A 26,323-nucleotide genomic window follows, 5' to 3' on the forward strand; every position below is an offset into this window, starting at 1 on the left:
TTCACAGAAGTTATCATCTTGCCCAGGGTCATACAGCTGGCAGCACACTGCCTGACTCAAGTCTTCCCTCTGCAGCTCCCACTGCGCTTCCCCCAATGACACCCGTGTCTCCTCCAGGGCTCTGCCCAAATGCCACCCCACAGATGAATCTTCTTTAGATTGCTCAGTCCCAAATAGAACTTTCTGTCCCCTCACCCATCTTTATTTATCTTTGGAGTATTTATATTTCTTTGGAGCATTTATCACTACCCAATAAGTATTATATACCAATGCCCAATAATTATTATATATATAAAATAAGTATTTTATTTTTTTATTATTAAAAGAAAATTTTTTTTTCTTGTCTAGCTGTTGCTAGCATGTGTCAGGAAGTTTGATTGTTTTGATCACTGCTGTATCTTCCCGGTCATTGGCAGGCATTTAATAAATATCTGTTGAAGGAAGGAAGGAAGGAAGGAAGAAAGGAAGGAAGGAAGGAAGGAAGGAAGGGAGGGAGGGAGGGAGGGAGGGAGGGGGGAGGGAGGAAGGGAGGAGGGGAAGGAGGGGGGTGCAATGCTTTCCAGCTTGAAGCTAAATCAGTCATAATGTTTGGCCAGGTTGCCAGAAATGTCAGGCAACAATCCCATCTACATATGGAGAACTCGGGCATGAGGTGGACATGTTCAGGATTCTACCATAAACCACTGGTCGATCTAGGACTAAACCATGAAATTCTGGACTAACAGACTAAGCTATCGTCAGTTATCCTAGCAGTGGCTTCCTGCACCCTGGGAATCCTGTCCGGGAGCTGCTTTATTACGCTTCTCCAAGTTTTCCCCCTGCATACTGCAAAACTCTTGCCTAGACGTCGCTAATCCAACCACCAACACTTCATGGCTCCTGGGACGCAGAAGGTGGCAGGCCTGTTGAGCTGACCCCTATGCCTTCCAGACAGTACATACAGAACTTACTGCCTTCCTGCTGGCCACTCCCCAGATCCATACATTTTTTTAAGTCAAAGACGGTAATTCCGGTGTTTGCCTGGATCATGGAAGTAGGCCCTTCCAGTGTTTAAAATCCCTCACGCTCAGAGGATCCAAGAGGAAGTGTTTGGACCAGGACCCCCTAGAGTCCTGGTCCACTAGAAGCCCCACTAGAAGTCCCACACGTGAAACAGAGTCCCTTCAGAAACCCCCTCTCTTTTTTGTCCTTTAAGTGTTTTCCTCTGAGCTGCAGAGAACCCGCCAGGGACGGAAGACAGCATATTTGCAAGTCCCTTCCTGGCCTCTGCCTCTGGGCCCAGGAAAGAGACATCTACCAAAGTCAGATGTGGGGCGGCAGATCTGATGTGCTAGACCAGACCAAGGTCAAAACCCAACTGCTCTCCCTGCTTTTTTCTTTTCTTTTTTCCACGTATGGTCCTTTTCGCAAGTCAACTTAACAGAGATGAACCCAAGAAGAAAACTGACTCTAAATGGGAAGCTTTCACTCTTCCCTAATCCTGGTGGCCCACAAGGAGGCAACTTGAGAAAGCTTTAGTGCAGCTGATGGAGTGTAGGGGGCTAGAAAGTGTGTGAGGCCGTTTCTACTTCAATTTCAAGGAGATGAGCATCTCGGATTAGACTAGAATACAGGTCAAAGTGGATTCATTGGAGGCACCAATGTGCTTTGAAGGATAAAAAGGAAGGAGAAATAACCGTTGACAGAATCACAGTTCAGAAAATCCAGAAAGATTTCATGGAAGAAGTGACTTCTGAAATAAATCTGGAAGGAGCAATAGGATTTTAATAGGCAAAGACGGTGTGAAGGGAAAATGCCCTGGATGAAGGGGGTGACAAAGGCCCTGCAGTGGAGAACAGGAAATGTGAAGGGTGGGGACAGAGGCTGGATGAGTTTGCTGGAGTATGAGGTCCATGCCCAGGAACTGCAGAAGATAAGGCTGCAAAGGAATTAGGGGGTCGAATACCAGTCAAAAGAGTTTGCACTTAATATAAAAGACAAAGGGGAGTGAGTGGTCCAGCCCTACAATGGGATGGTACTCTGCAATGAGAATGAGATTTTTAAAATTTGATTCAAATTTAACTAGTGTAAAGTCAACTCTAAAACCTGATGTTCCATTCAGTTACTGGCAATGTTTAAGGTATGTTTGGACAACTTGGTTTGTGAATCTTCTCTTACAAATGTAATCTTACGAAAGCTAAACGCAGATGAAGTATAGCTGATAAAATTTAACTTTGAAATTGAGATGGGCTGTAACTATGCAACACACACGGGATTTGAAGCTCAGTACAAAAATAGGATATAAAATATCTCATTCTGATGTGGATCACACTTTGTAACGATAATATCTTGGATTTCTTGGGTTACGTTAAAATGTTATGAAAATGAAGACAAAAAAAGGCAAAGAGGAGCCATTGAAGGTTTTTGAGCTGGGCTGCTACCTGATTAAAGATGCATTAAAATAATAATAATTAATAATAAGAATAACTTTGAGCAAGTGTGTGAGGCAGGTTGCAAGGAGAGTCTAGAGACAAGAAAATCCACTGAGAGGTTCTTTAACGGCTACAGCAGAAAAATCCCGAGTCAGAGGCTCAGAGATACACACTTCACTCTCCAAACATTGCTCAGGAGTAGACCCCCTGTTCTCAGGGATGTTCCCACTGGGCTAACACTAAGCCTTACTCACTCCCCCAGTACTTCACGGTCAGGAAAGTTCTGGGCTCTACTGGGAGGGGCCAGTTACTGTGAAGGGTCACCCCGAAGGGTCCTGGACCAACCCTGACCCCTGGTTTGACTTGGAGGCAACCTGAGAAACTTTGTTATTGCATCTCGGGCTGGAATTTACCATTGGAAATGCAGCCTTTATCACTGGCACAAGGAGAACTGTTTTGCATTTGATGACATTTTCGAAATGGTGTGAAAAAACCTTGACATTTTTATTAGAAAATCTATAAAGCCCAAACAAATGGTTTCATGCTGCTTTGCCTCATTCTTCATAGGTTCATTGGCAATCCATCATCCCTCCCACTCCCCTTGAACCCAGCAGCGGCAACGTCTTGCCTGGGAACAAAAGGGCCTCTCAGAGGAGCCGTTTCAACCTCGGTTGTCCTCTGCCTCTCAACTTTTACCCCTTAAATCAGCTACAATCATCCCATTTTCACGGCCCCCTTCCTGGAAGCCTAAACAGTGCTGTTACCTCCTCCCAGAGCCTCTTCCTTTACCTCCCATGACACTGAATTACAGAAGCTTGACCCACCTTCTCTTGAGTCGGACATGGGACTCTCCTTCCCTGGACTCTCTTACACGTGATTCATCTTCCAGTTTGGACCAGATAATTGGATTCAGAGCAAATCAGTGAAGGCTTTCTCTCCTGAAAAAAAATGATACGTCCCTTTCTTAGATTGCCATTTTGGATAAAGATCTCATCTACCCTAAATTTCAACTAAGGTAGCCTGCCTGCATCACTCTGCCTCACTGTCAACTGTACCTCACCCGAGATGACTTCATCTGTCTGCCCATCAGTATGCAACCTCCTGCCTCTGCCTTTAGGCTTCCTAAGACGAAGTGTCGTTTGACTTTCTCTCACCATCTCCACCGTGGGGTTTCTCCCCTGCTCGCCCTTCTCCTGGCCCTGTCTCCCACTCACTGGGCTGACACTGGGCTTAAGAAACACAGGTATCACTGCTCATCCATTGGACCCTATCACTCTGTCTGCGTCTTCAAGTGAGTCTGGTGTCTCTGCCAGCACCATCACCATCTGGTTCTTTCTTAATTCTCCACCTGGCTCCCTCCTGCTTACTTTGATTAATCAGCTTCTCTCTATGTTCTATTTTGTACTCCCCTATTTCTTTCTTTCTTTAACCAAATTTGTTGAACCAACCAATGGTTGGCCAAGGAGGGTGTTAGCATGAGTTTTGTCTTACAAGGTCTTCATGTTTTCATTTAATTCTCACACCATCCTTATGAAGGAGAGACGACGGAGGTTATCGGCTCTATTTTCAGGAGGGTAAAATGGAGGCTCAGAGAGGGTAAATCCCTTTCCTAAGGCTCCCAGCTCATAAAGGGCAGAGGTGAGACCCAGGTCTTCCGCCCCCAAATCACAATGCCTCTCTGCAAAACCCCACGTTTTCACTTCCTCATTGCCGCTCTTCTGCACTCTCATTTCTTATTTCTGGCCTCTCCCACCACTCATCCGTTCTCTGCTTGGCTCAGCTTCACCCACGTGGCTTCCTCTCCTCTTCATCCTCTGCCCCAGGTTCCTCGTGCACAGCAACTGCCGGCCAGCAGCCTCGCACCCTGAGCTGAAATGGACAGATCAGCCAGAGGTCCTGGGTCATCCCAGAGCCCACGCCCTGTTTGGCTACAAGCTCTTTAGAGTAGGATTTTGCTCTGAAATGCTGCCACTGGCTGTCCCCCACCTGCTCTCCACCCTCCCGCTGTCCTGTCACATCCATCTCACAAACACCCATCATACTCTAGGATACTGGCTGCTGGCCGGCAGGACTGTCCCATGTGTTCCCAAATCACCTTAGGCTGTAGCACCTTGGGGGCTCATCTGTGTTTTTTCATCCTTATTGTGATTTGTAGGACTCTCTGGGAGCAAATAGATACCAGGGTGAGGGCTGACAGGAAAGGAAGACCCAGCTGGCAGATTCTCCGGCCACACAAGGGACTGACTATCTGTGCCAACTTAACTGCCTGACAGGCAACAAACCTGTACTACAGGTAAAGGGAAAGTCTGTCCAAAAAAAAAAAAAAAAGGTCTGCTTTGTTGTGGGTTTTTTCTTTTCAAACCAAGACTTTTGGGGTCATGTTTACTGACTCCCCTCCAAGACCAGGATCAGACCCAAACAGAAATGCAGGGACAGTAAATAGAGTTCCTGTGACACCTCAAGCCTGGCAGGAATTCTTTTTGTCCCTTAATCCATCTCCTGTGCCACCAAGTGTGACAGCAGCCAAACCAGGCAGGCCTGAAAAGCCACAGAGGAGAAGTGGTGCCCCCTCCCCGTCCTTCACCCCAGGGGCCAGCGCCACGAGGACAAGCTCTCACATCACGTGGCACTTTGGTTGGGTATCCTGGTATTGCACTGCAGCTACGGAATCAAGGTCAAATAAGTTCACTGAACAAGGCTGAGGGTGTTCCAGCTTGAAGATGACACCAGGATGGGTGGGAAGCAGGTAGGGAGTGGGTGGGGACCAGCCAGCCAGCCCTCCCGGCGTGACATGGCACCTCTCTGCCTGTCCTCTCAAATCCTTGCCAGCTAAGGCCTCAGCACAGCCAGCAAGAGACTGGGACCAGCCCCCTTCCTCCTCAGGTCTTTTGTCCTCCCTGACAGAGCACTCAACTAGGAGTCCACTATATCAGCGGTCCCCAACCTTTTTGGCACCAGGGACTGGTTTTGTGGAAGACAGTGTTTCAACAGCCGGCGGGGTTGGGCGGGGGATGGTGCAGGCGATGGGGAGCGATGGGGAGAGGCAGGTGAAGCTCCGCTCGCCAGCCCGCCGCTCCCCTCCTGCTGTGCGGCCGGTTCCTAACAGCCTCGGACTAGTACTGGCCGGGGGGTTGGGGACGCCTGCGCTATGGATTCTTTCTTGCTGGAAACGATGCAAAAGCACAAATGCTCATCGCCCCAGCTTGTTTTTTGGTTTGGGTTTGGGTTTTTGGCCAAGCTGCGCGGCTTGTGGGATCTTAGTTCCCTGATCGGGGACCAAACCCGAGCCCTTGGCAGTGAAAGCGCCAAGTCCTAACCACTGGACCACCAGGAAATTCCCTATCAGCTTGTTTTTAAAAGAAGATCATGGGGCTTCCCTGGTGGCGCAGGGGTTGAGAATCTGCCTGCCAATGCAGGGGACAAAGGTTCGAGCCCTGGTCTGGGAAGATCCCACATGCCACGGAGCAACTGGGCCCGTGAGCCACAACTACTGAGCCTGCGCATCTGGAGCCTGTGCTCCGCAACAAGAGAGGCCGCGATAGTGAGAGGCCCGCGCACCGCGATGAAGAGTGGCCCCCGCTTGCCGCAACTAGAGAAAGCCCTAGCACAGAAACGAAGACCCAACACAGCCATAAATAAAAATAAATAAATAAATAATAATAAAAAAAAAGATCATGCCTTCCTTCCAACCCCTTCTCAACCTTCCTGCCATCCCACACACACACACACACACACACACACTCACACTCACCCAGAAACACCTGAGGGTTGGTAAGAATCCTGAGAGCGCTGTGAGCTCCTTTCCATGAACTCTGAGTAAATATCAGAACATCTTTTGACCATGACCACCTGGCTATTTAAAGTGATCCTATACTATTTAAAAGAAAAAAACCTTAGGCTCTTTTCAGCTAAAGAAGAGAGAGCTTGGTAGCAGCTTGAGTAAGGTGACAGCCTCCCCTTTCCTTGGTGGCACAGTCTACACAGAAGGAAGGAAGAGAGCGGCTGGGCCGGGCAACGCACGACAGGACCCTGGCCCCTTCCCAGCCCGGTAGCCAGGGGCGTGCTCCCAATGGCAAGGTGGGAAAGCGGACAACGGATGGAGACTAGAAAAACTTGGGATCGGCCACCCTCCTCCCCATTTGATTTTATTCTAACCAGCACAGATTTAATACACGTACACTGTATATGTATACATATATATTTAAATATATAAGTATATCAAATGTATACATATTTGCATACATTTATATGCTACACAGATTGTTTGCTTGTTGTGAGCCCATGCTCCAGACACTGAGAGTGTACTACTGCACTGTCGGTCTGTATTTTAGGCAAGGACGTCCCACGATTGTTTCTAGATGCTAACTGCAGTGGCCCCCAGGGTTCCCAGCATGTCTGTCCACTCCCTGAAAGCTCTTTGAGGGCTTCTCGTCATTAGAGTTCCCTGAGTTTTCACTCTTTCCTGGCAAGCCATCTGACCTCTCTGCACTGCAGCTGTGGTCACCCTCCACCAAATCCATCCATCAAGAGTATTCAAAATTGCAACCAGAAATTTTTTTTCCCGAAAATCTAGAATTAAAATTTTCTTTCCTTCGAACCTCCATTCAGGTTTCATGCTTCATTTTTTTTTCCCCTCAAATTCATTATTTATGCTCTTGGAATAGACAGGGCTGTGCACAAGAGAGAAAATGTCTACCTTTATTTCATCATTTAGCCCCGTTAGCTGAGGCCGCTCCCCTCCGTGATGTGCCTCTTGAACACTTATAATTGCCTTTAAACAGAAGAGCAGAGGCGGGCAGAACGAAGGGGCCTTCGAGAGTCAAATGTTGCAGACAAACAGCCACGGGCTTGAAAGCCTCTGCCTGCTTCTCCTCAGAAGAAGGGGGGGGTGCCAACCGGCAGGCCTTGCCCACAGCCATGAACCATAGCCGGGGGGACATTTTGAGTGACAGAGAACCACCAGAGCACCACTCAGAGGAATCCATAACTGGCGATGGCATTTGTAGGATGCAGGAACGTGGGACCAGGAAGAAAGAAACGCGAGAGGAAAGGCCCAGAGCCAGAGCTGCTGCTGCTGTGACCTGGGACAGAAGCAGGGACGGAGATAGAATTTTCAAAAGACCTTTTCACTTTTCTCATCTTCAGAACCAAGTAGCTCTCTCTCCTTTCTTCATATTTTTGGTGGTTGTTACCGGTGCTTTTGTGTTAATTGAAGAAACACCGAAAGCCTATTTTGTGAAGATATTGCAAGCAACCCCATGGGCTCAGGACAGATTTTCCTTCGTTCTTAAGATGACAATTGTGAACCTGTGCTCCAGTGACACAGGGCATGTGACCAGTAAGACAACAGTTGGGCGATGTCCTGAAACCCCTAACAGGATGTGGCCAGAGGAGACTCACCAAGTCCATTTTTGATTCAGCAGCGTCGCAGCCAAAAAAGTTCTCAGCTCTGCCCTCATTTGCGCCTCGCCAGTGGTGGTACAGCAGGCATGGGATGTGAGGAAGCTGGGCGTGAAACAGAAGGAAACAAAGTCTGATTGCCAGTTCAGCCCAGTCAGAGCTGCAGTAATATCCGCTCATGGACCATAGGTTATCCCAGCGAAATACAGGGCAGCAACACATTTTTTTCTTTTTTATATTGAAATATAGTTGCTGTACAATATTATATGTTACAGATGTACAATATAGTGATTCACAATTTTTAAAGGCTATACTCCATTCATAGTTATTATAAAATATTGGCTATATTCCTCGTGTTGTACAATACATCCTTGTAGCTTATTTTATACTTAATAGTTTGCACCTCTTAATCCCCACCCCTATCTTGCCCCTCCCCCTTCCCTCTCCCCACTGGTAACTGCTAGTATGTTCTCTATATCTGTGAATCTGCTTTTTTGTTATATTCACTAGTTTGTTGTATTTTTTAGATTCCACATATAAGTGATATCATACAGTATTTGTCTTTCTCTGTCTTATTTCACTTAGCATAACGCCCTCCAAGTCTGCCCATGTTGCTGCAAATGGCAAAATTTCGTTCTTTTTTATGGCCGAGTACTATTCCATTATATATGTATATAAATACCACATCTTCTTTATCCATTTATCTGTTGATGGACGCTTAGGTTGCTTCCATATCTTGGCAATTGTAAATAATGCTGCCATGAACATTGGGGTCTATGTATCTTTTCAAATTAGTGTTTTTGTTTTTTTCAGATATATCCAGGAGTGGAATTGCTGGGTCATATGGTAGTTTTCATTGTCTGAGAAACCTCTATACTGTTTTCCACAGTAGCTGCACCAATTTACATTCCCACCAGCAGTGCACAAGGTTCCCTTTACTCCACATCCTCGCCAACATTTGTTATTTGTGTTCTTCTTGACGATAGCCATTCTGAAAATGTCAACAAATTGAACCAGCACTGACCAAGTGCCTGCTTTATCCAAGTTTTAATATACAATTTTTCATTTAGCTTTCTGTTATGGGCTGAACTGTGCCCCCCCCCAAAACTCATGTGTTGAAGTCCTAACCCCCCAGTTCCTCAAAATGGGACTCTATTTGGAGACTGGGTCTTTAAAGAGGTAGTTAAGGTAAAATAAGGTTGTAGGGGGTGGATCCTAATCCAATCTGACTGCTGTCCTTACAAGAAGAAGAGATCAGGATACAGATCAAGGAAAGACTATGTTTAGACACAGGGAGAAGACGGCTACCCACAAGCCAGGGAGAGAGGCCTCAGGAGAAACCAACCCTGCAGACACCTTGATCTCGGACTTCCAGCCTTCAGAACTGTGAGAGAATAGCTTTCTGTTGTTTCCGCCCCCAGTCTGTGGTATTCTGCAGCCCGAGCAGACTAGCGCATCTTCTCAACAGCCTGCACACTCAGAATAGAAGCGAGGATATAAAAGCTCAGTGACAGAAAGTAACTTGTTCAGAACCCAAATTGTGAGGAGGCAAAGCAGGCATGAAAAGGCATCCTCTGTCTTCAACTCAGGAGCCTTGAACAGACAGTGGAGCTTCCAGCTCCTAAAGACAGGAGAAGCTCTGGGCAAGAACGTCCCCTCCTATGGATTGAACCCAGGGATTGAACCCGTAACACCCCACCCTGGGCAGCTCTAGACAAATCATTGACGTGGAGGTCCATGAGGGGCTGCAGTGAGGCTGGCCTGTCTCCTGCCACTCGGAGGAGCGAAGCCCTGAGCAGCTTCACGGGCAGGTCCTTCCCCAGGGCTCCACGTGTGTCACACCAGGTGATCCTCACTGCGTCCCATGAGCTCGGGACGACTGTCACTGCCATTTTATACCCGAGAAGCCCGGGGTGCAGGGTGAAGTAATGGCCCAGAGTGCCCGGCCAGCGGGCACTGCTGAACGAAATTTTGCCCAGGCTGTCACTGTACAGACCACTCTGGAGCCTGAGATCCAGGGGTAGACGTCCATGCTTGGAACTATATAGAAACGAAGCAAAGGCCATTCCAAACTGACTGTATATTAACTAAATGGGAAAAGATTCTCTGGTTTGGGGAGATGCTATAAATCCCTCTTCCTAATTCCAGAAGGTCCATAAGGGGCTAAGGACCAAACAGTACTTTGGGCTTCCCCCTACCCACAATTCAGTGGGACTGTTGTTATTTTTACATGAAATTTAAGGGAAATTGCTTAAAGAAAGAAAAATCCCCATAGCTTTCCAGATGTTAAGAGTCTTTCTTAGCCCCTCATGACACCCTTGTGAGGGAGATGAGAAGGTATTTTTGTAATGCTCACCCATCTTTCCTTCTCCCAAGGGTGAAAATGAGGCTCAGTGAAGAAAATGACGTGCTCACAATCCCAGCAGTGACCGGGCTCCTCCATGGGGTTTCAAGGACCTTCCATGGCCTTCCCTAACTCCACCGCCCCACCTCCCATCGGCTGCTGCAGTTTCTGTGAACCACTCCCCACGTCCACCTCCTGGTTCTCCCAGGTTGTGGGCCTGAGCTCTTGGCGCCATGGCTTTCTCTTCTCAGTTCATCTGGTGCATCTAAGTCTAATAAGATCTTTAGTCTGTCTTAAATCTCTAGACTTTCAGAATTTTCAGAAAAAGTAAGTTCACTCCAAAAAAAATATGTACATAAATATCTCCATGAAAGTTTTTGTGCAGTTGCTAGAGGTTTACAAACCTCCAAAAACACCTGGCCAACACCCCCTGCCCTAGGTGTTCCCTTCTCCTTCTCTAATAAGTCTTTTCTCTTCATCCATTTTTTCCCCATAGCTTTCCTCTCTTGGGTGCCCTCCGTTACATTGATTCAAAGAAGACCTCTGCTTCAGAAAGTGTTCTTTGGGTCACTTCTTGTGGTGCTGTTTTATGCCACTTCCTGTCTGCTCCTTCTAGCACTTTCTCTCCACCTTCCTTTCTCACAGAAATGCTATCTTCTCTTGCATGCTACACATCATACACGTGCAAGCTGACCGTGTCTTTATTTTCTACAACTGTGGCCCCTGCAATTAAATATTCTGTATTCAACTCCCACTAGACAGGAGGCTTGGAAATAGGTGATGGAACACAGGAGACAATGAGACGTAGCTGTGCTCTCGTAGAGTTTACAGGTGAGTATAAAAGATGAAAGCAGACAATTACTTACAAATTAGACACATTTCCTTACCAAAATAGAGACATATGGGACTAAAGCAAGTTACTGAATGAGCTGCCCGAGAATGTGGCATCTCAGGGAAACCTGAATGGTCAGGGCTTGGTCAGGCCAGGCGGGAGCGAGGATGAACCGGACAGAGCAAAGAGCTTGCTGGCTTTTCGCATCAGAGCAGGCCTGGCTGAGCTGGGAGCCCGTACAATCCGTGTGACAGGCATGAATGAGGTGAGAGGACGCAGAGGCCACATTGTGCCCATCCTGAAAAGCCACCAAAAGGACTGTGCACTATATACCAAGGATAATAGGACCAGACAAAGTTTTTTTGTTTGTTTGTTTGTTTGTTTAACTTTTTTTCTTCTTCTTCTTTTTTGGCCCTGCTGTGCGGCTTGCAGGATCTTAGTTCCCCGGCCAGGGATTGAACCCAGGCCTCGGCAGTGAAAGCGCCGGGTCCTAACCACTGGACCGCCATGGAATTCCCAAAGGGTTTTTAATAGAGGAAAAACATGGCCTGATATGGAGAAGGAGCTGAGAGCTTATTTTACTTTTTATTTAAAATTTTTGATATGCAATACCTTCACATGTTTTCAAACACCAGAAAGCATGAGAAGGTGTTCAGTAAAAGCTCCTCCCTTGTCCCTCATTTGCCTCTCTCCTAAACAGGTATCGATTTTTTATAGTCTCTTATGTGTCCTTCCTGACTTTTTCTATACTCACACATAATCAAATAAAACTAGCAATTCTTATTTTTCTCCTTACATATTCAGAAAGTAGCATACCATGCACAGTGTTCTGTACCTTGAATTTTTCTGTGATAGCTTTCGACTGTTTTGCATATTGTCGATTTAGCTCTTAGTGTTAGTATGAGTATGAGTACGAGTATTAATATTAGTATTAGTATTAGTTATCTTTTCACAAATGTAAGTTTTTCCTCCCCGACCAGATGGTTCTGAGAGGCAGAAGCTGAGTCTTATTCAATTTTGTATGAGTTAGGCGTTCGTTAAAAAAAATCTGTCGAATTGAAGTAGGTGAAGAAAGAGTATCTTTGTCAAATAAATCAGTTACTATTGAAAAAAACAAATGCTTCATCTGGCCTATTCACTTCAATTTTTACTTTTACTTAGGCTCCTTTCCCAACAGTCACAAAGGTAGACAGAATGCATAATGAACCCGCTTCGCCATACCCCAGCTTCAACAATTACCAACACTTTGACCATCTTGACTCTCATCTATGCACACCACCCATCCAATTTGGGGAAGGAGAGGGCTGAAGTATTTTAAAACAAAGACATCATGTCACTTCCTCTGTAAATACCCGAGAATTCACCTCTAACCGATAGAGCCTTCGCTTCACGAACATAAGGATGTGCAGACAAAATTAACAGTAGTTCTTCAGCTAATATCCATGCCATGGTCAGATTTCCCTGATTTTCTCCAGAAGGTCTGTATACACTTGGCTGGTTGGAATCAGGAGTCACACTCAGCCCACAGATAACACTTGGTCATTGTGTTGATAGTTCTTACATCTCCTTGATTCCATCACAATCCCCTCTCTTCCCTCTTCTCTCTCTTTCATGCCACTGATTTGTTAGAGAAACCAGGTCGTTTGTCCTGCCCAGTGTCCCACATTCTGCATTTGGCTGATTGCTTCTTTGCGGTCATAGAACTTATTTTCTGTCCCCCATATTCTCCTGGAAACTGGCAAGATTTTTGTTTTGAAAATGTGACCCAAGCTGCGGTGAGGAGAACTGATTGGAGGTGGGACAGTGGACAAGGAGAGGCCATGCTGTCCCCCAGGCAGGAGAGAAGGGTCCCCTACATGACAGCGGTGGCACATAGCTGCAGGGGTGCGAGGACAGAGAAATGGGATGATTCGAGAAAAACTTAGGAGATACGCTCAACCAGACTGTTGGCTAATTGGGAAGGAGTATGCTTCTTGACACTGTGAAGAATCTGGGCCTCACCATGAGACAAATGAAAAAGTCTGCTTCTCCTGGAAACATTTACATGTTTTCTGACCATCTCCTCACAATAATCATGTAAGACAAATTTTAAGGGCATGCAAAGTTGTAGTATTATTGTTGGTATTAAATTTTATTGCTGTGGCTTTAAAATGTAAACAAAAATAATTCCTTAAGTAGTTGGAAATTGTAATGATACTCTTGGGAATAGATTTTATTGCTATGGATACTGTAAAGCACTAAGATAATAAATTTAAATTGCGGTATTAGTATTGGGAATATATTTTATTGCTCTGGCTAGAACACAGAGAAGCAGGATTCCTAACTTTCTTCTCCCCAGCAACAGGTTTATATGCAATGATGCTGGATCTGGTGTGTAGGGAGGATCAAAGGTCACCAGCATCACAGATCCCGTGACAAGGTGATAAACCTGGGCTGATGGGAGAAGGTAGAGAGCGAGCGGCTTGACTCTTACAGGTGGCCAGGGAGCTGGAGAGACACAGGCCCGGTGAGGAGTAGGAGGTGCAGGTGGTCACATGGCCTGCGGGAGGGTCATCTGGGAGGAACTGCTGCAAGTCCCCACCCCACTGAGATGTCCTTGCATCTCACCCACCGGCACACGCACTGCTTCACATGCTCCCAATTTGAGTCTAGTTTTGCAAACAAGCTCTACAGACCATTTGGGTTTTGGTATTGTATGGTCTCTCACTTCATGGACACTGCCTGCGGCTCCCTCCATATCCATCTCAGTGGAGGGACCCCCATGCTCCTGGCCAGAAGCAGCCTAGAAGCTGCTGACTCTCTTCTCTCTCACCACGGCGCATCAGCAGCCACTAGCCCTGCCGATTCTGCCTCCCCAAGTATCTTTCACATCAGTTGCTGTCTCTCCACCCCATCTCAGACTGCCATCGTTTCTCACAGCGTCTTTACTGCTTCGGATCCCGCACCTTGCAGCCCACCCTCCACGCTCATCATCATAATAACCACTGTTACTGAGCATCAGTAATGTGCCGGGGACCGTGCTCAGCACCTTATATCCGCATCTCATCCGACCCTCACGACTTCCCGATGTTGGAGGGACATCTCTTTTTCATAAATGAGGAAACTCAGTTCAGAGGTTAAACATTAAAAGACATAATAGACTTAACGAAAATCACCAGGCATAAGCAGAAAATAAATCTTAGGTCTTTTTTTTTTTAACATCTTTATTGGAGTATAATTGCTTTACAATGGTGTGTTAGTTTCTGCTTTATAACAAAGTGAATCAGCTATATATATACATATATCCCCATATCTCCTCCCTCTTGCATCTCCCTCCCTCCCACCCTCCCTATCCCACCCCTCTAGGTGGTCACAAAGCACCGAGCTGATCTCCCTGTGCTATGCGGCTGCTTCCCACTAGCTATCTACTTTATGTTTGGTAGTGTATATATGTCCATGACACTCTCTCACTTCGTCCCAGCTTACCCTTCCCCCTCCCCATGTCCTCAAGTCCATTCTCTACGTCTGCAACTTTATTGCTGTCCTGCCCCTAGGTTCATCAGTACCTTTTTTTTTTTTTAGATTCCATATATATGTGTTAGCATATGGTATTTGTTTTTCTCTTTCTGACTTACCACTCTGTATGACAGACTCTAGGTCCATCCACTTTACTACAAATAATTCAATTTCATTTCTTTTTATGGCTGAGTAATATTCCATTGTATATATGTGCCACATCTTCTTTATCCACTCATCTGTCGATGGACACTTAGGTTGCTTCCATGTCCTGGCTATTGTACATAGAGCTGCAATGAACATTGTGGTGCATGACTCTTTTTTGAATTATGGTTTTCTCAGGGTATATGCCCAGTAGTGGGATTGCTGGGTCGTATGGTAGTTCTATTTTTAGTTTTTTAAAGAACCTCCATACTGTTCTCCATAGTGGCTGTATCAATTTACATTCCCACCAACAGTGCAAGAGGGTTCCCTTTTCTCCACACCCTCTCCAGCATTTATTGTTTATAGATTTTTTGATGATGGCCATTCTGACCAGTGTGAGGCCTGGGTCCTTTTTTATTCTTTAATACTCCTATTGTCATTTCTTCCTTCCTCCCTTCCTTCCTCCTTTCCTTCCTTCCTCCTTTCCTTCCTTCCTTCTTCCCTCCCTTCCTTCAACAAATAAACCCCTTGGAATGAAACACAACAGCACTGCCAATTTCTCCAGACTCATCCATCACCACAACCCTAAGTAAGGGTAGCACTCATTAACAAAGTAACTTAATAGTTCTTGGAATGCCATTTGCTCTTATCTAGAATGTAATCCCTTTCCCTTTTATTATCTCAAGTCCTATCATCCTTCCAGATTTATTTTAGACATCATCACCAGGAAGGCTACTTTTTTCTCTTTTTTTATTGAAGTGTAGTTGCTTTACAATGTTGTGTTAGTTTCTATTGTACAGCAAAGTGAATCAGCTATACGTATACATATATCCCCTCTTTTTTGGATTTCCTTCCCATTTAGGAGGAAGTCTACTTTTAAACTATGCATTTCCAAACACCATGAGCACACGCGTGTACACACACGGCTGGATCTCTGGCTTCCTCCTGGCTCCTGCTGTACCCTGGGCATCTCCCTATCTTGGTGTTTATCATACTACATTGTAACCATCCCCCTGGTCTTGGAAGCACTTCTGGGCTGTAACTGGCCTGAGGGCAGGGACTGTGTCCTTTGTGTGTGAGCTCCCAGAATCTACTACCTGAATCCCAGTTCACAGTGAGCGCTCAGTGACAGCTTGCTGAATGAATACACGAGCAAACAGAAAGTATAAAATACAATGAATTCAACAGTAATTATTAGAACAATGAGACATAAGCCTCTTCAATCTCAAAGAAATTTCAGGTCATGCTTTATTTAGTTTGAGGAATTATATTTATATACTACATTTCAAATTCAACCCACAGTTACTCACCTGTTCTCAAACACCCAGCAACACACTACCTATAAACTCAAGGCAGAACATAATTAATGGAGGATAAGCAGCCCTTTTCAGTGGCCTTCAGCTAGTGCATGGAAAAGAGCACCATAGCAACCACACAAATAAATATTGGGAGTAATGTTTACCGCGTCACAGCAAACTTGGAATGCTACAATCAGTTAAAGAAATTAGGTTGAGTAAGTTTGAATGCTCTCAAATGCCAGAATCAGCCTAACTTCTGTGAGCTTCTTGTTTGGGAGAAAACTCCTAAATTCTCAAGTTACATGAAGCTCTTTTCTTTGCATTTGGTCCCCATTGAGGTCAGAAACTTGCAGAGTCAGAGTATGGAATCTGAGCATATGGAAAGTACGAGAAGCCGACAGGAACCAGGCCTCTGACCAGCGCCGCTTCCTGCCTCCATTTCTGTTTCCATAGAAATGACCATCGGCTCAGCAGAAATAAGTTCAAGATTCTTCCACTTTGTTTTCCTTTCTTCTTCCTTTGAGATAACCCCTCAAAGTTTTGCTAATTAGAGAAAATGGGCTTGTGGATGAAATTTGAAATGTTTGAGAAGTTAAATATCCTCCTAGTAGCAAGAGCGTGTTTCTACTCTGTCTCACATAGGCCTGCTCCAGTGACAGCTACCCGCCCCCATCTGGGGAGGCGCTCAGAACCTCTGGATCCACAATCATCTTTCCGGTCACTTCCGGCAGTTGGATAACCTTTATGACTGAACACGTTGCTGGGGATTCACGATGGTCCCTATCAAACTGGGATGAATGCATTCCCTAATGTCTGTTTTTATTACATTAGCCTGGGAAGATGAAATCAAAAGGACTACGTTCAACAAAAATGTCCTGTGTCGACAGTTCAATACTCTTTCTACAGGCCCTGGTGATTGCCCTGATTGTGTGCTGGATAAAGGCTAAACGTGCAGCTACCTGTTAGTTTGACAAGGCTGTTCTCAAGCCAGCAGGTTGCTTAGGCTTCTTTTTTTTTTTTCACAGCAGCCCTCTAATTCCAACAAACCTACCGGATTAACAAAAACCTGAAAGTAAAATAGCACAAAATGATATCCCTGCATGAGCTACTATTCTACTTTGCAAACTACAATTACACCAGTTCAATCTAAATGGCCCCAAACGTTATTTCATTAATTCAAGCCATTTCAGAACTGGTAAATATTTCCTCTTCTTGGATTTTCTATTATTATTCGTTCTCAGCAGAGAATCATGAAGCAGGCAAAGGCCACAATGGAGAACGGCGCTAACGGCACAGTCAAGATGACAGGAAGTGAGGGGCACAGGAATGGGAGTGAGAGTTGACAAAGTCGATTTGGAGAGAAAAAGAGAGAAAACGAACAGGGGGAAAGAGAAAGAGAGATCAAAGAGAGGGAGATCAAGGAGGAACTCTCCAGGCGGGTAGGTGGAGCTGAGCGGGCTGGTCCAGTGCCCGCGGCTGGCGTGGGACAGTCACCTCGGAAGCCGGGTCCAGGCCCGCTGAGCCCCACGGCCGCAGGGCATGTGCAGAACCTGAGCCGGCTTTCAAGACCCGCGTTCAAGACACCTTAGGGTCTGAAAGTCAAATCCTTTACAGAGATTTCTTCCTGTGACAGAATCCTTGGACCAATACAGATGCAAGTGTTAGTTAATTTACAAGAGAAAAAAAAATTGTCCTAACATTCTTAGTTGGTCCAAGACCTTCGTTCAGTAAAATAGCTTTCCCAGCTGGGAAAGAGGATTTGGGGGAAGATGATTGTGGAGTTGGGCGCAGACAAACGACTTGTGTATTCTCAGCAGCTCTGTGTTGGGCAGGAGAGGAGAAGGACAGGGAAAAAATATATCTCACTCGTGGATTCATTTCCATGGCAGTTGATGGTTAAGAGGAGGGATTTTGAAAAGAGAAGGACCTGGATTCCAATAGCAGCTTTGCTACTTACTAGATGTGATGGGGGGTAAGTTATTGAACTTCTACAAGCTACCATTTCCCCATCTATAAGAAGGAAATTAAAATAACACCTACCTGAGAGAGTTTCTGTGAGAACTAAAGATGCGGATAAAGAGCTTAGCAAATTGCTGGGTGCCTCTTTGACCTCAAAGGAAGGTTAGATAGTATTATTTGAAGCATAATAACATATGAGATGAATAGAACTAGATCTTAGGAGTCTATGAGAGTGAGGGAAAGGGGTTAAAGCCAATCTGAGGGTTTTAATTCTCATTAGCAAAACTGGGACATGAAGCTTCACGTTGGTGGGTAGCATCTTTCTAAAATCAGGTACTAGAAAAGGAAAGAGATTCTAGAAAGAGGGAGGAGTCCACCTGCACCATCTGCACCGTCCGTCCCTTCCTGCTGGTGAGGATGGCCGTTTGCACCTGGGAGGGGGGGAGGGAGGGAGGCACCCAGGAAGTGCTGGGAAGGGGAGGGGTCACAATGGAGGTGGAACTGAAACCAGTGGAGGTGGGGAAAGGATTGGCAGGGATGCAGGTCAAGCGGGAAGTTCTCCCTTCAGAACAACAAACATCTCCTCCTGGAAAATGTCAGGTGCTAATCTCGGGGACAGCTCTGCCGGGAAGAAGGGCACCTGCCCACACGTCCTGCGGGCAGACGTTTGGGGGAGCAGGGGGTCTTCCGTCATTGTTCGAGCTGAGCTGAACGGCCAGCTGGAGCTCTTGGGCGTTGTGCTAGCCTGGATTTCACACTGTTTGCACAATTACGGAACAACAGACAACAGAAAAGGTGCCAATTCTCTCTTCAAAGGCACATGAACACCCCTCGCTCCCGAGGCCGGTTGCAGCACGCAGACACCGCTGATTCCCGCATCCTTCCGCCTTTGGTACCTCATTCAGGGCCCAGAGCCCTCCCAAGGGGCATCTCCACACCCACCTCCTTTGGATGGAGAAACAGCTCCTTGCGGATGAGCATCCAGGACCCAGGCTCACACTGTGGTGGCAGCAGAGGCTTTTGCTGCCCTCTTTGCCCTCCTGGCTGCTGGGGACGGAAACCAGCTGCATCCCGAAAACAATTCCCCTCAGCAAACAATGCAGCGCCCCAACTAGTCATAATGAGGTCTGGTTCAAGTGTTGGCACGCACACTAAATATTAATTAAAATAACGTGCATAATAAATAATATTGGGATCCAAAGCACAGGACTCCTGTAAAGTCACAGTTGGTAATTACTTGAGCGCCTGCTAACACATACTCAGAATTCCAGGGTTGCTTCCATGACAAAATCAGTCTTGGGGAGGTGACCTTGAGAGGTCGCCTTGTGCGGTATCCTCCTGCTCATAAACTGAACAATGTCTAAGCAACCCCGGAAGAAGAGTATCCATCCTGATTTTCAAGTGCTAAGGAAAGAAATTCCTTGAGAACTCAATAATTTGATTTCATAATAAATACTGGAGTACCAGCTAGGCTGAGGCTCTCTGCTTAGCACTGGGGATAACGGGATGAGGGATGGAGGGATCCATGGTTCTCGTTTTCAAGAAGTAACTGGTTATTGGCAGATAGAAGGTCCTTCTATACGCCTCACCTAAATCTTTCATGCTGCTGTTAAAAACCCATTGCCACCTGGTTAGTCCTTGACTGAGGACCCCACAGGATGCCAGTTCAAATGCTTCTAGAGCCTTTCTTAGCTACCAGGGACTTGGGGAGAGGGGTGACAACAGGTGAGTGTCCCTGGTATTCTGCTCACCACTGAGGTTTCCCACCAACCCCAACAAGTAAAGCAATTGTGCACCGTCTAATTTATCTAGACCGTTAAAATGATTACCAAATGTATCGCCCCGCTTAGTACAGAAACCTAACTGGGAGAGGAAAAGACCCCATTATCTTAATTCCAAAAGCATTTTCTATTTGTGGCCCAGGCAACATTTCAGCATCTCATTAAATGTGTTTAATTTCATTCCCTCAACAGTGACCCACATACCACACCAGTGACCACAACTTCGGTGCCCCAGCCCCTAAATTCTATTAGTGTTCAGAAAGCCTCCTGGTTGCAACATAATGTTCAATCAGTGCAGAGAAATTAATTAAATTAAAATTATTTTTATTGTGATTTAATGAGCTCGATTTAATTACTTTGTTCACTGACTGAGCATTCTGTTGTTACAGCCAGGTCCTCGCTCTTATTCGTGGCATGAATGTTCCCACAGAATTACCCATTTTCTCTGTTCAGCCATTGGAGCAGGCTGGGGGAGTCTGCCAGAAACTCACGATTTATCACAATCAGCATCATCACAAATTATAGGACGCATCCAGCAATATAACTTCTAAATGAAGTGTCTGAAAGCAGGTCACACCACCAGCCTCGGCTGTTAATCCATCATATTTCATAGTCAGCCTGACACCTTGTCCAATTAGCCACGCCTGCTGTGTCACCGGGCAGCCCCTGGGAGCTGCTGCCTCTCTGGGCGCCCAAGTGAGGGGTCCAGCTCCTGCACAGGCTGGCGTCCCTAAAAAGGCCTGGCCGGCCCTCCTTGGCCTCCCCAGGCCCCAGCTTCACACTCACTGTGGCTGTTCCAGCTGCCGCTACTGCTTCCTCTCCCTCTGAGCCTGAGTTTCACCGTCTGAAGTTCAGTATTTCCTCTGACTGCAAAAGGAGGCAACAAACCGCAGTGCCTAGCAGTCCCTGGGACCGAGTCACCAGAGCACCAGAGACTTCCATGATTACATTACAGCTACTGTCCGTAGCTTGGAAGCCTTTACTTTCCTCACCTCTTCAAAACAGCAGTGGGGGGCTTCCCTGGTGGCGCAGTGGTTGAGAATCTGCCTGCCAATGCAGGGGACACGGGTTCGAGCCCTGGTCTGGGAAGATCCCACATGCCACGGAGCAACTGGGCCCGTGAGCCACAATTACTGAGCCTGCGCATCTGGAGCCTGTGCTCCGCAACAAGAGAGGCTGCGATAGTGAGAGGCCCGCGCACCGCGATGAAGAGTGGCCCCCGCTCGCCGCAACTAGAGAAAGCCCTCGCACAGAAACGAAGACCCAACACAGCCATAAATAAATAAATAAATAAATAAATAAATAAACTCTCAATTTAAAAAAAAAAAAAAAAAAAACAGCAGTGGGTATTTGACCCCCCAGGAGATCACACGTGAACTCAACCTTTCTCCCCCGCAGGCCAGTCCACGATGCCGTGGGTGATTCAAGCTGGACAACAGTGGCCGTCACAGTGGTGTTTTACAGAAATGAGATCAGCTCTAGCTTGGCTATATTTGAAATGTGTCGTCTTGATTACTGTGCTCAAAGCTGTGCAGAGCTGTTTTCTTATGTTCTAACAACTGTGTGTCAATATATTTGGCTTTCGGCACGGTCTGACGTGTTTCATTTTATGATCTGAATCCATTCTTCTGAGAAGGGATTCTATAGGCTTTGCTAGACTGCTCTAACAACAGAGGCCTAAGCTTGTTTTTTTTTTTTTTTTTGGTCCCTGGGTTAGTTTCCTGTGGCTACTGTAACAAATTACCACAACTTTGGTGGCTTCAAACAACAGAAATTTATTGTCCCATAGTTCTGGAGACTAGAAGTTCAACCTCAGTCTCACTGGGCAGAAATCAAGGTGTCCCCTTATCTTTGATAAAGGAGGCAAGCATATACAGTGGAGAAAAGACAGCCTCTTCAATAAGTGGCGCTGGGAAAACTGGACAGGTACATGTAAAAGAATGAAATTAGAACACTCCCTAACACCATACACAAAAATAAACTCAAAATGGATTAAAGGCCTAAATGTAAGGCCAGACACTATCAAACTCTTAGAGGAAAACATAGGCAGAACACTCTATGACATAAATCACAGCAAGATCCTTTTTGACCCAGCTCCTAGAGAAATGGAAATAAAAACAAAAATAAGCAAATGGGACCTAATGAAACTTAAAAGCTTTTGCACAGCAAAGGAAACCATAAACAAGACCAAAAGACAACCCTCAGAATGGGAGAAAATATTTGCAAATGAAGCAACTGACAAAGGATTAATCTCCAAAATTTACAAGCAGCTCATACAGCTCAATAACAAAAAAACAAACAACCCAATCCAAAAATGGGCAGAAGACCTAAATAGACATTTCTCCAAAGAAGATATACAGATTGCCAACAAACACATTAAAGAAGGCTCAACATCATTAATCATTAGAGAAATGCAAATCAAAACTACAATGAGATATCATCTCACACCGGTCAGAATGGCCATCATCAAAAAATCTAGAAACAATAAATGCTGGAGAGGGTGTGGAGAAAAGGGAACACTCTTGCACTGTTGGTAGGAATGTAAATTGATACAGCCACTATGGAGAACAGTATGGAGGTTCCTTAAAAAACTAAAAATAGAACTACCATATGACCCAGCAATCCCACTACTGGGCATATACCCTGAGAAAACCATAATTCAAAAAGAGTCATGTACCAAAATGTTCATTGCAGCTCTATTTACAATAGCCAGGACATGGAAGCAACCTAAGTGTCCATCGACAGATGAGTGGATAAAGAAGATGTGGCACATATATACAATGGAATATTACTCAGCCATAAAAAGAAACGAAATTGAGTTATTTGTAGTGAGGTGGATGGAGTTAGAGTCTGTCATACAGAGTGAAGTAAGTCAGAAAGAGAAAAACAAATACAGTATGCTAACACATATATATGGAATCTAAGGAAAAAAAAAAAAAAAAGGTCATGAAGAACCTAGTGGCAAGACAGGAATAAAGACACAGACCTACTAGAGAATGGACTTGAGGATATGGGGAGGGGGAAGGGTAAGCTGTGACAAAGTGAGAGAGTGGCATGGACATATATACACTACCAAACGTAAAATAGATAGCTCGTGGGAAGCAACCGCATAGCACAGGGAGATCAGCTCGGTGCTTTGTGTCCACCTAGAGGGGTGGGATAGGGAGGGTGGGAGGGAGGGAGATGCAAGAGGGAAGAGATATGGGAACATATGTATATGTATAACTGATTCACTTTGTTATAAAGCAGAAATTAACACACCACTGTAAAGCAATTATACTCCAATAAAGATGTTAAAAAAAAAAGAAATCAAGGTGCCCTGGGGCCATGCCCCCTCCAGAGGCTCCAGAGGAGAATCCTTGCCTTGCCTCTTCCAGCTTCTAGGGGCCGCTAGCATTCGTTTGCTTGTGGCTGCATCACCGCAGTCTTTGCCTCCATGTCCACGTTGCCTTCTCCTCTTCTGTGTGTGTGATCTCCCTCCGCCTCTCTCTTACAAGGACACTTCTGATGGCATTTAGGGCCCAGCTGGATAATCCTGGAAACTCTCCCGATGGACACTTCTGATGGCATTTAGGGCCCAGCTGGATAATCCTGGAAACTCTCCCGATCTCAAGTTCTTTAACTTAGTCACAGCTTCAAAGGCTCTTTTTCCAAATAAGGTAACATTTACAGGTTCCAGGGATTAGGTCCTGATATTTTGGGGGCCACAGTTCAGCCTGCTATAGTCCCTATGCTTCATTCTTTATTGACCATACAATTCTGTCCTTGAGGAAGGGACATAGAATGATTTCAAAAATGTGACAAAATTGGTAGCAAGTTAAAATAGATGTCCATGCAAAGCCCATTGTAATAATTAGATAAGAGTTCATGTGATGGTTAAAGAGAGAGCAAGGCTTTTAAAAAATTAAGTTTTTACCATGGCCCAGGAGAAGAAACAGCCCTGTCTCTTCACCTCCAGATGAAGAAAGTACAAGCTTTTCAAACCTTGCTACTAGAACATGTGTGGTTCTTGGGCCCTGAGATCTCACGGGGCCCAGGTTGGCAGTTCTGCTTTTCCCTCCTCCACCTCATCCTGCCCAGAGGGGGCTGTATTTGTGTGCTCTGCAAAGTGTTGAATGAGGAACTTATGCCACTGACCAGAAGTGAAAAAGGGCAGGGACTGTGTGTTTTTCAATTAAATAGAACAAGAGGAAGGAAGTGTTAACTTTGACTTGAGCTATTCGGGCTACCGATGAGAACAAAATCCCTGCAGTCAGGTGTGCCAGCCCAGAGTTTATCCAAAAGGAGTTCTACAGCCGCCTCTTCTGAACATCGTGAAAATGGTGCCTGATCCCCTTCTCTGTCTCCCCGCCCCAGTTACGCCTCTTTAACTCATGTGATTTCTTTCACAAAACCTGACCTCTCCAAGTGCCGGTTTCTTCAACTGGGCCTGATGTCCTGCGTGGGCTCCTTAAAGGCAGGACTCACTCTTCATGTCCTGTGTGAAGCTTGGAGCACATGGCCTGGCACATAGAGGACCCTCAATCAATATCCACTTATCTGAACTGGATGTCTGTCTTACCTGACTCACAGTCTCAAAGTCACGCCGGGCGCGCTGCCTCTGAGGGTAATTCCGAAACTCTGCATGGACAGACGGCATCAGTATTGCTGCAGGTGTCGTTGTTCTTGCACTAACTCATTTTGTAAGGTCCCTTCCAGCCATATGACACTTTCATCCCTCTTAAATTTGGCCTCACAGAATGCGCATCTGTCCTGGAAATGAGTAGAAAGAGGTCTCTGTTACCCGTGCTCTTCAATTCAGAGGGCATGCGCTGTCAGTGGGAGACTGCACAAACTCCCGTGCCCATAGGCAGCCTGGAGAGACCTCTGAATCATCTAGTTCAACACCCTCCCTTTACAGCTAAGAAAGCTGAGAGCTGTCCAATGTCACATGGCTGGTTGGCAGAAAAGAACCCAGGGAGCTAGGACCCACTGCTACTGTCTTCTGGCCCGGTGTTTTCTCCACGCTAGTACACTCCTTCTTTGACCCAAGGTCTTAGCTTGGCCTGGTAGAACTGGCCCAACACGCTACCTCACAGCTAAGTGCTCCAAACTATCAAAGTGTTGAGTATGTTACCGATTCCTCTCACACAGCCTGGGTTGTAAGAACCCATAAATAAAAACCATTGCAAGGTACTCGGAAAGTGTAGAATGTTTTGGTAGGACCTGATTTTGTGGTATATCATTTCGATTCCCTCTTCTTGTCTTCTCTGTGTTTTTGTTTTTGTTTTTGTTTAGTTATTTTCTTGGTGGTTACCTGGGGGGTTACAATTAACATCTTAAATTTATAACAACCTGGTTCGAATAATACCAACTTATTTTCCATAGTATCAAACACTCCGCACCTATACATCTCCATCTCTCCCCCTTTATATTGTTATTGTCACAGATTATATCTTTGCACATTGCATGCCTGTTAACATAGACTTATAATCATTGTTGTATGAATTTGCCTATTAGATCATATGGGAAAAAGAGAGAAATTACAAATCATTACCCAAGTGCAGTATTATGCACTTTTAAATCCAGATACTAGATTTTATATTTAACTATGTAGCTATCTTTACCAATATTCCTTATTTTTTCTTATGGGTGAGATTTACAGTCTACTGTCCTTTCATCTGAGCCTAAAGGACTCCTTTTAACATTTATTTTACAGCAAGTCTATTGGTAATGAACTCCCTTGGCTTTTGTTTATCTGGAAATGTCTTAATTTCTCCTTCAGTCTTGAAAGACAGTTTTGCCAGATATAGAATTCTTGGTTGACATTTTTTTTTCTTCAGGCCTTTAAATATGTTATCCCACTGCCTCTGGCCTCTATGCTTTTCGAAGAGAAATCAGCTGTTAATCTTATTGAGGATCCCTTGAACGTCATGAGTTACTTCTCTCTTGCTGCTTTCAAAATCCTCTCTTTGTGAGTTTTGACAGTTTGACCATAATGTGTCTTGGTGGGAATCTCTTTGAGTTTATCCTGCATGGAGTTCATTGAGATTCTTGGACATGTATATTCATGTACTTCCAGATTTGGGAAGTTTCTGGCCATTACTTATTCAAAATTTTTTTCTTCCCCTTTCTCCCTCTCTCCCCCTTCCTCTCTCTCTCCCTCTTCCTCTCTCTCTCCCCCTTCTAGGACTCCTATAATGTGTACGTTAGTATGTTTGATGATATCCCTCACATCCCTCATGCTCTTGTTCATTTTTCTTCACTCCTTTTTCTTTCTGTTCTTCAGACTGGATAATTCCAGTTGTCTTATCTTTGATTTATTGATCCTTTCTTTTGCCTGCTCAGATCTGACGTTTAACCCCTCTAGTAAGTTTTTCATTTTGGTTATTATACTTTTCACCTCCGGAATTTTTTGGTTCCTTTTTTAATTTCTATCTCTTTGTTGGTATTCTCATACCAACAATGTTCATGTATTGTTTTCTTGATTTCCTTTAGTTCTTTGCCCATGGTTTCTTTTAGCCCACTGAACATATTTAAGACAGATTTAACATCTCTGACTAATAATTCCAATGTCTGGGATTCCTCAGGACTGATTTCTGTCAAACTCTTTTTTTCTTGTGAATGGGTCATGTTTTCCTGCTTCCTTGTATATTTTGTATTTTTGTTATTATTGTTGA

At 45.3% G+C, this 26,323-nt stretch overlaps 1 protein-coding gene across 2 annotated transcripts in view; it reads right to left on the reverse strand.

The window, feature by feature from the left end:
• LOC309615300 (uncharacterized protein) overlaps positions 1–26,323 on the reverse strand; it is a 171,267-nt gene that overhangs the window by 133,699 nt on the left and 11,245 nt on the right. The window contains exons 2-4 of one of the 2 annotated variants that reach the window (XM_082364729.1): positions 21,020–24,416; positions 18,826–20,684; positions 7,812–7,916 (exon numbers count right to left, since the gene is read on the reverse strand). In XM_082364729.1, coding sequence (XP_082220855.1) covers positions 7,812–7,916; positions 18,826–19,002 — 282 coding nt within the window. In that variant the 5' untranslated portion in view covers positions 19,003–20,684; positions 21,020–24,416. Of the gene's footprint in view, positions 1–5,625; positions 7,493–7,811; positions 7,917–18,825; positions 20,685–21,019; positions 24,417–26,323 lie in introns of those variants that run through there. The other variant, XM_082364730.1, reaches the window with a different exon arrangement.

Source organism: Balaenoptera borealis (genome assembly GCF_965194805.1).
Source record: "Balaenoptera borealis genome assembly, chromosome: 17".
Classification (NCBI taxonomy): Eukaryota; Metazoa; Chordata; class Mammalia; order Artiodactyla; family Balaenopteridae; genus Balaenoptera; species Balaenoptera borealis.